Source organism: Mus musculus, chromosome 15 (genome assembly GCF_000001635.26).
Source record: "Mus musculus strain C57BL/6J chromosome 15, GRCm38.p6 C57BL/6J".
In the NCBI taxonomy this organism is placed as follows: Eukaryota; Metazoa; Chordata; class Mammalia; order Rodentia; family Muridae; genus Mus; species Mus musculus.
Genome location: NC_000081.6, coordinates 71,465,661 through 71,481,300, shown reverse-complemented (window position 1 = coordinate 71,481,300; position 15,640 = coordinate 71,465,661). Strand labels below are relative to the sequence as shown.

At 39.8% G+C, this 15,640-nt stretch overlaps 1 protein-coding gene across 4 annotated transcripts in view; it reads left to right on the top strand.

Annotated features, from left to right (window-relative positions):
• Fam135b (family with sequence similarity 135, member B) overlaps positions 1-15,640 on the top strand; it is a 289,484-nt gene that overhangs the window by 247,134 nt on the left and 26,710 nt on the right. For all 4 annotated transcript variants that reach the window (XR_003951438.1, XM_006521393.4, XM_006521395.3 and 1 more), the window contains exons 10-12: positions 2,149-2,304; positions 3,041-3,114; positions 9,640-9,794. Coding sequence is in view for 3 of the 4 variants with exons in the window: in XM_006521393.4 (XP_006521456.1) it covers positions 2,149-2,304; positions 3,041-3,114; positions 9,640-9,794 (385 nt within the window). In the remaining variant the exon portion in view is untranslated. The remainder of the gene's footprint in view (positions 1-2,148; positions 2,305-3,040; positions 3,115-9,639; positions 9,795-15,640) is intronic.

Genomic DNA, 15,640 nt, shown 5'->3' with positions numbered 1-15,640 from the left:
AACCTTTTCAAGAAGAAGCCAAAAGAGAGGGATGAACCTTAGACTGATAGCATAGAGTAGTGTTGCCATAAATAAGGTGAAATAGAATTGATTCCCTAGTCATCCCCTGGTTGATGACAGAGCACCCCAAAGGGATGGAGAAGGCATTCCAAAGAGAAGATGCTTTCTGACAATGGGTTGCAAATAGACAGGTCTACGCAATGCCGTGATAGGTAGGTCAGCTCAGCTGAGACAAAGATTGTAAATTGGGTAAGAGGCAAGGTAACCTTGGGTAAGGTGGGGAAGATTTCCAGGGGCAAAATAGTGCTGAGTGTTGATACAGTAGATTGGCTGTCATTAGTATAGATTCTGGTCAAATAATGTAAATATGAGCTACTTGGATTGCATTGAAAAGCTCTACTTTCTAGTCTGGAGCTTTCTCAGTGATACACCCTGTCTCCCAGGAAAATTCCCCTGCACCATTCCTTCTCTGTCTGACCATTCATGATGCTATATGGATCTCAGCTGTACATGATCATCAAAGGGAATATGCACCTCTTAAAGGATGTTGTGTTTAACTGGAGCTTTGCATCTGGAAGCCACTCATAATAATAAAGCGGGAATTTCCAAGTTTTAAAAGCGTCGCTGTACAGCAAACATCTCCACTCTCTTACTCTTAGATACACCCCTTCCCCTGCTCTGCTTTCATCCAGAATCAAGCCGCCCCCAGTTAAATAAGAACAATGACTATGTCTGGACCCAGTTGTTTCCTTTCTGTATATAGTGAAGCAACTGAGGCACAGGATAAAGGAGGGAAAGAGACTGGCCTTGATTGGCTTTGGCTTTGTGATGACTCTATACAACTTGTACTGGTATTTACCCCTGTCTGCCACTTTAGCTTAACACATGCCCTTTTTTGTTGAACATATTCTTGGGACAAGGAAAAGGTTTTCTCATTGCTTTGCTGTGTATTGATGAGGCCTGGGGTTCAGTGGGTGGGTTTCTTGTTACTCCTCATCGGAGCATTCTATCTTCTCATTTTCCCACAAGTAAAGTTGCACCCTTATTCCCCATTTTAAACCACAGTTAGCTGTCCAACATGTACTTCTCCAAAGTCTTCAGGCCCACTGTAGTCTGACTGGCTCACCTTGTGATTAAGGCATGCTGGAATCCTCCTTAAGAAGTGGGAAGCGATGATTAGGAAGATAATGATGGGTCAAAGCCACTGAAAACCTGCCTAGTGACCTGGCTAATTAAGTATTCTGGGGTTATGAGAACTATATTACCTCTGGAGATATTCTTAGATACCTGCTGAGGTAGAGCATGTGTTTTCCTAGTTAGCTAGTACTTCAGTTAAATCCTGGCTGGGTGAGATTTTGAATGCTCTATTTGTTCACTGTCAGTTTACTTTCTGTGAAAGGATGGCTCTAATTTTCTAACAAAAAGATAATTGTATGGGTTGAATGTGAAGCATGTATAAAATTTCTAGTCCTCCACCTGGCAAATGATCAGTAATGGTAAGTGGAGCCACTGTGCTTATAAGGCACCGAGTTCAGAGTTTAATCAAATACAGAGTAGATTCTAGCACTGAGATCTCTGCTAAGTGTGTGGGTCTGAGGGAGACTGATTCCCCTTTAGTGCAGCAGTGGAAAGGCCATGAAGAAGGAACCCCAAACTTGGATGCTAATATTTGGGAAAACTGGCTTCTGAGGTGGTGAAATTAGAAGTTGAGGTAGAGAGGTAAAAATGGGTAGCAACTGCATATAAAACATGAGAAGACATATTAGACAAAGCATTTCTGGAAATATAGAAATAAGCTTCACTTGAAACAGGCATGAAGTGGGAAGACATAGCCTGGGTATAGATACTGGCTTATCTTGTATGAGACCATAGGATCTGAATGTTAATCCATACACAGAAACTGCCAAACAGCTTACTCTTCTCATTACTGCTTCTCTTATCTCCAACATTCAAAAGGACAGGATTTCACAGGTATATATATATAATGTACATGAGACATATGCTACAATACTACTATATAATGATGTGATATAAAAGCATGTTGTATGAATGGATAGAAGAACAAAGCATTTGGTAAAGCTCCCATGAGGAGGACCGGAGCATCCCAATAGAGCTGGGTCTTTGGATGACATCTTTTTACCCCTCCAGATGCTGAACAACCCAGAGAAGATAGCAGAGCAGATCAGCAAGGATCTTGCCTGGCTGGCTTCACATCTGATGGCTCTGTGGACCCAATTCCTGGACACAGTAACCCTGCACTCCCAAGTCACCACTTATCTCACCCAGGAGCATCACACTTTGAGGGTAAATTGTAAAATGCTGCAAACTCTCTGACTGTATGCTTTTTATACTTAAGGAGAAGCTTGCAAAAGTTGGTTCATTGAGAGGAACAGGATTGGGCATAGCACTGATCTGTGGATTTCAACACAGGTCCCACTCTATTGTGAATGAGCATGGTGACATCAAACAACTCACTTAGCTACTCAGTCCTATTCTGTTATTTGTAAAACATCTCCCTTGTCTATGTCTGATGATAGCAGAACTTATAAATTTGACTATTACAGGTGTCTCAAAATACTTAAGAAAGAATATTTTCAAATGCAAAGTGTTGCCCTCATTCTAGCTATATATGTATGCAGCTATGTGGATTTTCTCACTTTGGGCAAGAGAAATATGGGTCTGAGAATCAGAGTCCATGAAGCACATAGCAAATGCTACTGACTTTAGGAGTCCTTTACACTGTACATTTATTTATATTGCCAGCTTGGAGACATCGCATAGTCTATTAGATAGACTAAAACTTAAATACAAAAATAAGCAGGACAGGACTGAGTTTATAAACACACACTATATTGTTTGGGCTACAAGCTATAAAGACGTGTAAGCAGCAGAAGGGTGGTAAACCTCTTATTTCAGGCCTCTGTGCAGGTACAGCTTTGTCTCCATTAAAACGTGACACTTAATCTCCAGACTCTCAAGTTTAGAAAATGCAGGTCATATACACTTGAAGAATTAAGCTGTTTATATTGTCATCCCTCAGGTCCGAAGGTTTTCTGAAGCTTTTTTTTATATGGAGCACCAAAAACTCGCAGTCTTGACCTTTCAGGAAAACCTGTGAGTAATAAATTGCACACCCACTTCACCCTGTGAAAGTAGCCACCCAAGGCATTCAGCTCTCTTTCTTTGTTCCGACTTCCTTTTCCTTTGTCTCCTGCTGTGAAACAGACACTTAGCTTCCCTCTGCACACTCTGTCTACAGTTCTGTGCAGGCAAAGACAGTATTCACACTGGGGAGGTGGGAGCTGCAGGTGGCAGGGAAGGGCAAGTGCCAAAGGTTTCTTTTGTTCCATACCATTATGGTTCTATAGAGAAAAATTATAAGATTTTCTAAGTCTCTGCAGATATCTGTGCAGAGTCTTCTGCAGAATGAATGCAAGCAGGTGGTGTGGCCACAGACTGTCAGAAAAGCCCTATGATGCAGTAGCTAAAGCATATATTTATCATAAAGCCCATGGTCTCTAATCAGGACTGATGCCTTTCTAGAAAAAGAACTGCCTTCTGGAAAGGCCTGAGAAGCACTCCAGAAAGTTAGAGGGGTGGTGGGATGTGAGGTTTCTTAGGTACCCCTAGGGAAGATAGGCAGAGGCCCCACTGAGATCTTTTAGCCACAAGTATTTTATGTTGAGCAATCTGTTCATCTAAGGAATGATCAAGTTTGTGAGGCCACATTGCATGTGTCAGAAGACACTCATGGAATATTTGTGTTGCATATGACAGACCTGTAATTCTTTCATCTTTGTCATGTAACCCTGGAATTTCTGCAGGTTTCATTCTGTATGCAGACAGCAACATTTAATGTTTGCTTTTGGGATCTGAAAGTGAGTAGGACAGCAAGAAAAATACACCTGCTTGTGAAAATTGCTTGTTCTGACATCACTGGAGTCTTCTATAGGCACATCAATTCATTCATTCATTCATTCATTCATTCATTTCAGCTTCAGGCTAGAACTAACCGACTAATCCTAAAACTAGTACTAGGAAAAGAAATCTGTCAACATTAAAAATAACCTTGAAGCCTCTGAGCAAAGTACAGGAATACAGAGCTATAGGGGGAAAAGCATTCCTGCCTGTCTCAACAAAACAAAGAAAACTTGGAGTTTGTGTTACCTGTGAACCATGTTTCTCAAGGACTGTAAACACAGGTTGAAGGTGAGAGAGAGAGAGAAAGAGAGATGTTCAGTTAAGAGTACTGATTGCTCCTCCACAGGTCCTAAGTTCAATTTCGAGCAACCACATAGTGGTTCACAACCATCTGTAATGGGATCAGACACCCTCTTCTGGTGTGTCTGAAGATAGCTACAATCTATGCACAAAAAAAAAACAAAACAAAACAAAAAACAAAAACAAACAAACAAACAAACCTCAAATAAAAAACATTGCTTGAGAGAGAGAGAGAGAGAGAGAGAGAGAGAGAGAGAAAGAAAGAAAGAAAGAAAGAAAGAAAAGCACATGGAGGAAAAAGCCATATAGGTCAATGATCTCTACACTAATTTTCTCACCACTGGGATTAAAATACCAAAGCACATCTACTTGAAGTGTACCCCGCACGTTGAATGGCCATGCTGGCAGGAAGTCATGGCTGCAGGAGAGTGAGGCAGCTGGTCACATGGCATCTAAGTCCAATAGAGCAAGAAATGCATGTACACAGTTCCTCTTTATGGCCCATCTTATTCAGTCTAGGACCCCACCTTATTGAGGGGACCACATTCAGTGTAGATCTCTCCTCATCAGCTTTGCTTTGGAAAATTGCTTACAGACAAGTCCAGAGGTGTGTCTTCTAGATGATTCTAAATCCAGTTGAGTTACAATGAAAATTAACCATCACACTCCCGGGGCACTGTTTGGTTGGAACGACACCTATGCAAAGTACTCATAACACAGGTATCTAGTGATATATAAAGACCTAGTAATTGAAAAAAATTATCTTAACTGGATATAACTGTAATATTTTTTTTTGTCAATTTGTATCAAACTTAGAATCACCTTGAATGGGAGTAATGATAACAGATGGTCAAGGTTTGGTTGGCCTAAGAGGATATCTATGGGGATTCTCTTGATCACAATGATCCATGTAGGAAGACCTGCCTGCCCACTATGGGTGACTCCATTCCCTGGACAGGGCATCCTGTATTATGGAAGAGTAGAGAAAGCAAGCTGAGTGCAGAGTGCACTCTGACCTCATCTGTGACTGTACAGTTGCTTTCATCTGCTGCTATGACTTCTCTGCAACAATGGACAATAACCTAGAAATAACATCCAAATTATTTCTCCCTGAAGCAGCTTTGGCAGGCAATTTTTATCACAGCAACAAGAAAGGAAATCAATGAATATATCATGCTTGCTTTCATTTACCATAAAATGGTCAAAAGTCAAAAATGAAAAGATGAAATGGGAACATCATACACATGGTAAAATAGTGTGAGCCACAGACCCGCCTGTGTGTATAGTTATGTAAACATAGACGGTGATTGATGAGCAGCCATTAATTGTCCAGGACTGCAGATGCAGTAAACAATGATGCTGATTTGTAGGTTTCCCATTCTACCTGACAAGTAGGGGACATAAATTCACTTCTTTAGGCAGTTATAAGTGTCAAAGAAAATAAGCAAGGTAAAGGTGTATGAAATGAAGAAGGGCTATGGCTAGTGATCTTATAAATGATTAACCACTAGTTTCCAGAATCCCCAAACCAAGCATTTATTGATTTTAGGTCTGTGAATTTCCCCCAATTGTATTTCAAGTTGTTTCTGAGTTATCATGATGTATGAAGCAACATACTTCATACAGGCATAGTTTGCATCTGCAAGCCCCAACATCAATTATCCTCTAGGCAAAATTTTGTGTGGATCATGGACTTATTTTAATGAAGTGATGAGAGGAAAAATAAACTGAGGATGTTACATCTGACCTCATTTTGGGGTTGTAGCAACTCAGACTGTGAAAGTTGTTTATGGAGCAGAAGGAGCTACCATTAGTGATCTGAGTTTTTAAAATGTGATGGGCAGGAACTAGAAGTTAAGAGTGAGGGGCAGGAGAATTAGTCCATATAGTGTCTCATGCATCACAAAATAGTTCAGATTCATGAGAATTCCAGTGCATGCATTATTAGCCTGAAAACGAAGTTAGACATTAACATTTCAAATCTCACTTGCCTGTTTTAACTTCTTCTTGAGTCTACTTATGATGCATACATCCCTAAATCTCTCTTAGCTAGTTTCTTAGATGTAAAAGAGATTTCTTCTTTCCCTAAGTACGCATGTATTGTTGTTTATGTTCTAGATACCATTTCAGTTGTGTGATATTCAGCAGTGAAGGAAACAGATGAAAATTTTCTGTATAAATGAATATACATATTGACCAAATGGTAATAAGAAGCACCTGTTCCTTTAAAAGGAGTTGATGCTGATGTGTTTGTCAGAGATGGTCTCCCTGGGCACATCATAGAGGAGTGGAGGTCTGAATCAGGTTGAAGTTCTCGAGGGGAGATTATGTCCTACACTGTAAATATATTGGACAACATTTTTAGCACTCAATTGGCCACCAATAACAAAACAAAGCGTCAAGTAGAGAACTAGTTATCAGAAGGAATATGCTCAATAGGAAATGCACTATTGCTCAGCTAATCAAGAGCACAGAAAGATTTCATTTCAGAATGAGAAAATTACAGGAAAGGTGGTAATTGCTGCCAAAAAAATGAGCCTTGGGCTAGCATATTGGACAGGGACTAGGTAAGGCTAGCAGCTATGCCTAGATATGGGTATGCTCATCTGGGCATTATAGCTAGGCAGACAAGCCTTGATGGGCAGACACCTGTTCACAGGGGAGGCAGAAGTATACTCCAACATTCGGACTGAAGATTCCAGCATGCGAAGGCATGGATGAGCTCCTCTGCAAAGATTCATCATAGTTTGGCCTGGAAGAGATTTTATGGTATAGATGACTTTTAACCACCTTTAAGTAGGCTGTGAAATCAGAGGTTGTATTTGGGACAGATCTTTATGGGTGAGATTGTCTGAAATAGCACAGGAATAGATACAATGTATGCTGGGAGGGGAAGTGTTTGCTTAGGCTTGTCAGTGTACATAGCTCTGAGAATGTGTGTTTGTCCTGAAAATGACTGGCCAAGCATCAGGAATAATTTGCAAAACATGTTAATGTGAGATTTAGCCTGGCCTTCTGGCAAGGGTGGGTGTGGCTGGCCCTCATCTCTATTTTTTCAGTGTCTCAGTGATGCCCTTTACATGATAAAGAGGAATACATGGTGGTGGAGAAGAAAGATGCTGTAGAGACTCATAGTACCGTGTCATTTGCTACAGTGTGGAAGTTGAGACCACCCCTCGATTTTCACAGTTTCTGTGCTAATAATTATAACACCATTTAAGTTAAAAAATTAGTTTTAATCAAAATATTATTTCATCATTCTTCCTCTTTTCTTTCCTCCCTCCAGCTACTCCCATTTCCCCTTTGCTTCCTCACAAATGTTTACACACACACACACACACACACACACACCCCTTCATTCCACACACATAAATATCTAAGTATAATCCCACTGAGTCTGTTTAGCGTTGCTTATATGTCTATGATTTCAGACCTGACTACGTCATATGGGACAACCAATTCAAAAGCTCATTTCTGGGGGAGACTAATTCTCCCTCTTTTAGCAGTCATTAGTTTTCTGTAGCATGTACAACACAGTTTAATAGTTTAAAGGCCATTCCTCCTGCGGCTGGAGAAATGGCTCAGTTAGAAAAATTGCTTCCATGCAAATAAGAAGACCTAACTTCAAATATCCACACATAACCCCCACATAAAAACCAAGGTGCCCTGGCAAGGACTTGTAATGCCAGCATTACAGAAGAATCAATAATAAGATCCTGGGGGTTTATTGGGCAGCCAGTTTAGTTGAATTGGTGAGCTTCATTATCAGGCTGACAACTCCTCTATCATCCGTATAGAAGCCAGAGTAGGTTGAGGTGTGACTCAGCCACATCCGAAGATATTGGGACAAGGGGACCAGTTTCGTGTCTAAAGGCCTGAAACCCTGAAGGGGTGCTGCTATGAGTCTCATGGTCTAAAAATTGGAGAAGCTGGAATTGTGATGTCAAATAGTAATAGAAAACAAAGGTATCCTGGTTCTAGAAAAAATACTATGTTCACTCTGCCCATCCATGCTCCTCTTAGCCTATCAGATGAAGCCTGTCTACACTGAAGGTGGTTTTGGCAGGCTTATGACCAGCCCACCTGCCAATGTATTCTGGCTACACCCTTATATATTTATGAGACCTAAGATGGCATAGTATGCAGGACTGATTGAAACAGGATTATATTTAAATATCCAGATATAATATCTAACTAAGTATACAAAAAAGTGTAATGTTCCAACAACCTCTGTAGAGCTATGAATAATTGAAAAAAAATCCACTTCTATGAAGAAACTGGAAAATAGGAATAATAAGGTAAACATATATAATCTGTATTGTCTTAATTAACATTTTATGTGTATACTTATATGAAACACACACACATATGCTACAAACGCCACATGTGTATGTTTTAATCTCATGGTACTTCTATTGATGATGATGACATGATACTTAGAGAATTTCTTCTGAATCTGGACAGAGTTACATTGTTAGTTATTTTTAGAGAGGAAGAGGGTCCACGTGTCTGGGAAGTAAGATGAGAGTATCAAGAATTTATATAGACTGTGACATAAAGATCCACCAGCAGGCAGGCAGGCAGGCAGACAGACAGACAGACAGACAGACAGATAGATACACGCTCAATCTTTTCCCAAACCTACAGACCTATACGTTCTTGTGTTACCTTAGGGGAAAGTGACTGAGTTGTACATACAAAAATATAAAAACACTAATTAGTTTTTCTTTCCTAAGATAATAAGAATCTCCCTTCTTCTGAGTAAGTAATTAAAGTGGCATACTCCTCCCAACTTTTAGATTGTAACAGGTAATTGCTTTAGATTCTGGGATCCCGTATTGGCAGAATGGTGTTTATGTTATGGAGAATAACTATTGGCTTTTAAAAATTGACCTACAGAGAAACAAAAACTATATCTTTCTTCCTGAATTATATTAGCTTACATACTAATAAACATCAGAAATGCCATAATATCTTTAAAAAGCTACTTCATGTGGCTCTTAATTCAGTGGTATCAAAATGTTGACTCAGACGCTAAGTAATTTAAAAAGTTAAAGATGCTAGAGTATTCAATGAGTAAATTTAACTTTCTCCTCCAAAGCATTCATTTTAGATCTGTAGCCATTTCCTAGCTAGTCTTTCAGTTGTATAGCATTTATTATCTTCCAGTAACTGGCAGGTGTAACGTAGTTTACAATCCACTGCATCAATACTAGGACCCGGATCAGTCCTCTTCAAAGCCGACTACCACACTGGGTGATATCTTAGATGGATGGGAGGGCAGGAGATGGTCATTGCTCACATCTGCTAAAAACACTGTTAATGCTTTTTTTTTGGGGGGGGGGGGAGTTGAATGGTAAGATTCTGTTGAAAACTTCCGTTCCTGTTTGGTTTATTACCTCTCTGTGTGTTCCACAGGATACAGACTCACAGCCAGCTGTCCCTGGACATCCGGAACTCAGAGTACCTCACCAGCATGCCTCCATTGCCCGCAGAGTGCCTGGACATTGATGGTGACTGGAACACCCTGCCTGTTATCTTTGAAGACAGATATGTGGACTGCCCTGTCTCAGGTTTGTCTTTCTCTGTTGTTTTGAAAGAATTAGCCTTTTCATGTAAGTACTCACGCATTAACATTGTGCCATTAGAACTCTGGTGCTCACTCTTCACAACACTAGGAGTAGGGTGCTTTGTTTTGTTTTGTTTTGTTTTGTTTTGTTTTTTAATGAGATGAGTTATCATTAGTATCTATCTGGCCTCTTCTGGGTCAAAATGTTCCTGGTGTTAGTGTTTTTACCATAGGATAAGATACAGACAACTATAAAAAAAAATCAAAATAAAATTTTTTAAAAAAAACTGGTTTCCTTGAGGCTGTGTTTTTACCTATAGAATAAGACAGACAGACACAGACACATAGACACAGAGACATATACAGATACACACATACACACACACAATCTAGAACAATCAAAGGTGGCAATGATCTTTTGATATTTCTCGTGTATAGTTTTAACTACAGTCATTTCTGTGTTAGCTTTAATGCTACTGTGTAAGTGTCCCTTTTGTGGTGGTGATTATGGTTGGTCTATTGAGATGGGGTTTTGCTATATCATTCTAGCTGGCCACTCACTATATAATCCAAGAACCTGTTTAATGCCACAAGGCACATCAAGGACTTGAGAAAAGGGGCTGTGTAACTCATGAACAAATCAACTGCATCAGGGAATAAAAAAGAACAAGGTTGTACATATTGTTTGTGTACCAGTGTTCAGCATGGCTATACTGTTTGTCAGTGAACTCACAGGTCAACTGCAGAATGACCAGACACGAATAAAGCAATGTCCCCCTTTTTGTTTGCTCCTGCAACTTGACCATAGAAACCCAACAGCCATGAGCAGAAAATGTCAAGCCCCATGTTGGTAGTTTAATTAAATGGTTTATTTCTTTAATCCTTTAGATTCAAGGACTAAAGCTAGATCCAAGCTAATATATAGCTTCATAGAGGGAAGCTGAGGCATAGATAGAAATATGTTTGAAAGATTATGTGTCAATAAGCAACCAAACCTCAACTCCAGAGTCCAGGCTCTGCTTTGTTGTCTTCCTGAGGTCGTTGAAGCCAGGCCAGTTTGCTTGTTGCTGTTTATAATGGATCAAAATAGCTACATTCCAGAGACTCTGCAACTGGAGACTTGTAGTCTGGAATCTAGGTGACGCGTAGGGAGAGTCAGTTTGCAAACATGAATTTGGTTCCCAGTTCTACTCTGCCATCTAGCGTCAAGTAAGTGTATAACAAGTGCCATGTGTACTCAATTATACTAAACCTTCAACTCAACTGGTTGAATTTTAAGTGTGATTGTGTACGTGTGTGTGTGTGTGTGTGTGTGTGTGTGTGTGTGTGTGTGTGAGAGAGAGAGAGAGAGAGAGAGAGAGAGAGAGAGAGAGAGAGAGAGAGAGAGAGAGAGAATTTCTGTGTTTAAATGCTTATATTTTGAATAATGCATACCTCATATCATTTCCAGTAAAACTGAATAGTTGAAGATATTAAACATCAATGATAATAACCTCTGATATTTTCACTTAAAAATAGGATGAATATCATTTTCCAATCTTTTTCATTGCAGATATTGATGAATATCAGTCTTCATGTGGGTGATTCTATCGTGGTCTTTGATTTATTTTATAAATGAGATTCAGTTTTTTTTTTTTTCTGAGCCCATAACATCAGCTGAAAAAAATTGTTTTTCCCCCAGAGGGTTTTTGCCTTCTACTCATGTGATTCATCTGGGCCTTGAGTCTTAACAGGATGAAGATACGGAAGAGAATTTTTTTTTTTTTCTGGGGAAGTTTGCTCACCCAGGTTCTTGTAAGCCATCAATTGCTCAATTCATTTCTGGTGCTCTGATAATATACCCTGACAAAAACAACTGGGGAGGGGATTGCTTCAGATTACAATTATAGGCTAAAATACATCATGGTGAAAAAGTCAAAGTAGGAATTTTAAGAAGCCAGTCATATCATATCCACAGTCAAGACAAAGGAAATTGCATGCTGTACGCTTATTCCTTGCTAGCTCAGTTGCATCTCCATTTCTCCACTCACATACCCCAAAAACCCCTGCCTAGGCAATAATGTGCTGGGTTTCCTACATCAATTAACTTAATTAAAACAATCTTCCACAGACACACCCATAGGCCAACTCAATGTAGAAAATCTATCATTACGATTCTGTTCACAAGGGATTCTACGCTGTATCAAGTTGGCAGTTAATGCCAGTTGTCACACATAAGTAATATATTAGTTATCTTCTCTGTGTATTGTTGCTCATATTCTGTGGTCTGAATGTTGTAGAAATTATTTTATCTCAATATGGGGTTTTTAACCTCATTTTTAGATCATTTAGTTCCCAGATAAAGGACACACACAACTCACAACCATTATATTTACAATGAACCTTAAACAGTACAAGAGCTGGGTAGATACCTAGCTTCTATGTTGTTTGACTCTAATTTCCTATTGATAACCCTGAGTCATTACTCACTATGTTTCATCTGGACTGCTTTTAATTCCAATTGCCCTCAGGACCATGTTCTCTTGACAGCTTCTCCTTCCGCTTTCTGTATCTTCTTCTCCTCTGGTTCACCTCTGACCCCAAGGTGGAGAAACTTCAACCTCACCTGTCTCTTCTGCCCAGCTATTAGCTGTTGGCATCTTTATTCACCAATCAGAAATAGCTTGGGGCCAAGTTTGCAGACTCTCTTCTTTGGGACAAGCAGGTCCTGGGACCTGCACTTAGCTTTACAGTAGATAACAAAAGACCAAACCTCAACAGATGAGCTTTATAGTCTCAACGTTCTCGAAGAGTAAACATTTACTCTTGAATGTCTAGCTGTTTCCTCTGGATGATCCCAATAAATCCCTGACTTGATATGTTACTACTGTCTCATAAGCATTACTGGATTGTCCACTTAAAACTCAAACCTTTTCTTGACTGATTTGCTCTTTTACAAAGTATTTTGATGGTTCTTTAATCCAAGATAAAATATCTTGGTACAACCATTAACTAGTTCCATATCCTGCAACAGCGTGGTGGCCTAAATAGTTTTATGTTGCTAGCAGGTTATCAAACACATTCTTAGTACACCCTTTCAGTGTAGCATCAAATGGGGTGTACATGAGAATGGTTTCCATCCACACTATCTGTGTGCACTTGTGGTTAGTGCCAAGGCAGGAATCTGTGCTGTATCAGAAATTGTAGTTGCTTTCCTGGGAGGCTTATCCTGATGCAAGATAACTGAGTTGGTCATACTGTCTAGATTTAAATATTTTTCCCAAGAATAGTGTGTAAAGTTGAACAAAATGCTCTCTTCTACGGGGTTATTATGGGTGACTGGGCAGGCAAGATTGTAAGACATTGAAGGACTAACAGGAAAGGGTCGATGTGTGATAACTGTAAATATCAGTCACCAGGGTCTGCCTCTCAGTTTCTCTGAGTGAGATGCTTTGTTCTGCTTATTCTCTCACAGTTTCAATGGAAAAACCAAACTGTGATGTTGTTAACAGTTTTGTCACTCCCCTTCTTGTATCCTGTCTCATGGGTGAGGATGGATCTTATAAATGTTCTGGTTTCTGAGAATCAATAACTTGTTGCCTATAACAGTTAACACTCACCCGTGGCTTGCAAGTTCATTCATATTCCAGATTATCTCTGCCTGTTCATAGTTTTTTTTTTCCCCTCTTTCATTCTCTCTTCGTCCATTTAGGGGATTTCCAAGGTCTATCCAGAATGTATACCCCAGGATTCTAGTCTTGGCTTGTAATGGCCCTGTGTGTACCACAACTCAGTGCCTACTATTCTGAGGAAGATCAATACACAGCCCCCAGAATACTGCATGTGCTATGCCCTATTTACTTCTGTTTACTTTTGTAAGTGATTCTTTATAAAGTGATTTCTAGATTCCCAGCAATGGAAATATAAAGAGTTAGGCTCAGAGGTAGCACATGTACTCCCTGCACATACATGCCCTCTCCTGGGCACCGTCAATATCCTCCACCTGAGAGGAACTTGTGTTACAGTCCAGGCCTCTGTACTAGGGTAGTAATTATCACCTGAAGGAGATTTAATACTAGCACTATTCTGGGCTCCTTTTGTGGTATGCATTGACCATTATAGCATATTACAGCATGTAGATTGTTTTCACCACCTTAAATCCATTCTGTGCTTTGCTCACCTGGTCCTTGGAAACCATTCATTCAAGCTTTGCCACAGCAGACATAAATTTTGACAAAACAGTTGTTCCACTTTTGTGTGCTTTGCAATATTTTGAAAAGTCCATCAAGGCAAAAGCTCTTTGGTGCTTATAATGAATGTCCACCTTGTTGGCTCTTACAAAAAAAATGCCCACTTTCCATCTTACCAACCTACTGCTTAGTATGGAGATATTTTCCACCAAATTTGTGCTAGTATAGTCTCAATTGTACCAAACACCATTGTGATGATTTTATTCAAGCCAATACAAGCAATCAATGAAGATGATATTCTTTGTTTTGCTAGATTTCTATTCTTGACTTAGTTCATTCCAGGAACACAGTTCATCAAATATGTACTTGACAGGATGTCATCTTGTGGGCTACAGAAATAAAACATAAGCTGTCTCCTCCAGGGAGACAAGTGCTTACAAGCAGATTATCACATGGTGGTAGGATGTATCACACTACATGTATGTAGTAGGGATGTTGGGGAATCGAGGGCAGATCTTCAGAGGAAAGCAAATACCTCCCAGTATCTCCAAGTCAATTGAATGCACCCAGGTAAACTAGGAGTTCATTCGCCCCTCAATCTGATTAGAAATTACTCTGAAACTTATTAGATAATCATGCATCAAAGCCTCGTGTTGTGGATGAGTCTGGTGCTGTTCTTATGAACCAATCTCCTAATGAATAAAGGAGCCAATCACTGGGTGAGTAGGCGGGACTTCAAGGTTGGAGGAAGGAAGAGAGGTAGCAGGAGAGAGTTAGGTGCTTTTTGCAACAGCACAGCAGAAGGGAAAATTGTAGCTGTTAGAGTTTCCCGGTATCATGGCAGACCTGCAAGGATTCTCCCACCAGAGCAATCTGATTTTAAATTAGGCTTACAAGTTTAGGTTTCAGTTGTTGCACATAGATATTGAGTTACCAGAGTCTCCACACCATAGAAACAGGCCGGCCATTGCCCTCCAGTGTATGGATGTCCAGGCTGCTGGGGCAGAGGCACAAGCACGGGAGCGTGAGGGTTCTATCTTTTTAAAATATTTCCTGCAACACTATATGTATGGCTTAAATTCCTGGTAATGTTTAAGAGAAGTTGTATTGATGTAGCTTTTTAAATGAAGCCTTTTAAATTTCAGTTTGATTTTTAAGGCTATTAGCATATGAGGTAATATGTTCTCTTATTACATTTAATACTTATTATTTTATAAATTCTTTGAAGATTTCAAAGTTTTTTTCATAATATTTACGTTCCCCCAACTTCTCCCTAGTATCCTACCTACTTCACTTTCTGCTCAGTTAAAAACAACAATAATCTGAATTCAACAAATCCTATTGTGTTGCTCAAATGCTCCTGGATGGATGTGGGGCCTATCTGGGAGCATGGTTGACCTCTTTTGCCTCTACTGCCCTCCTTTGTGCCACTGCTCATCTTTGGATTTCCTTTGCACTTTTGTTTGCCTCCTTGGTTGCTAGGTATATAAAGTGATTCGGCCACTACAGGGATTAAAATGAAAGTCTCTTATAAAACTGAAACCAGAGCTATATGACCTATATATGGTTGTAATCATGGGCATGCACCCAAAGAAGTGTAAATCCTACAACATAGATGTGTTTTTAATGACACACTGCTCACAATAGTCAGGGAATGGAACCAGTGTAGATGTCTGTCAAC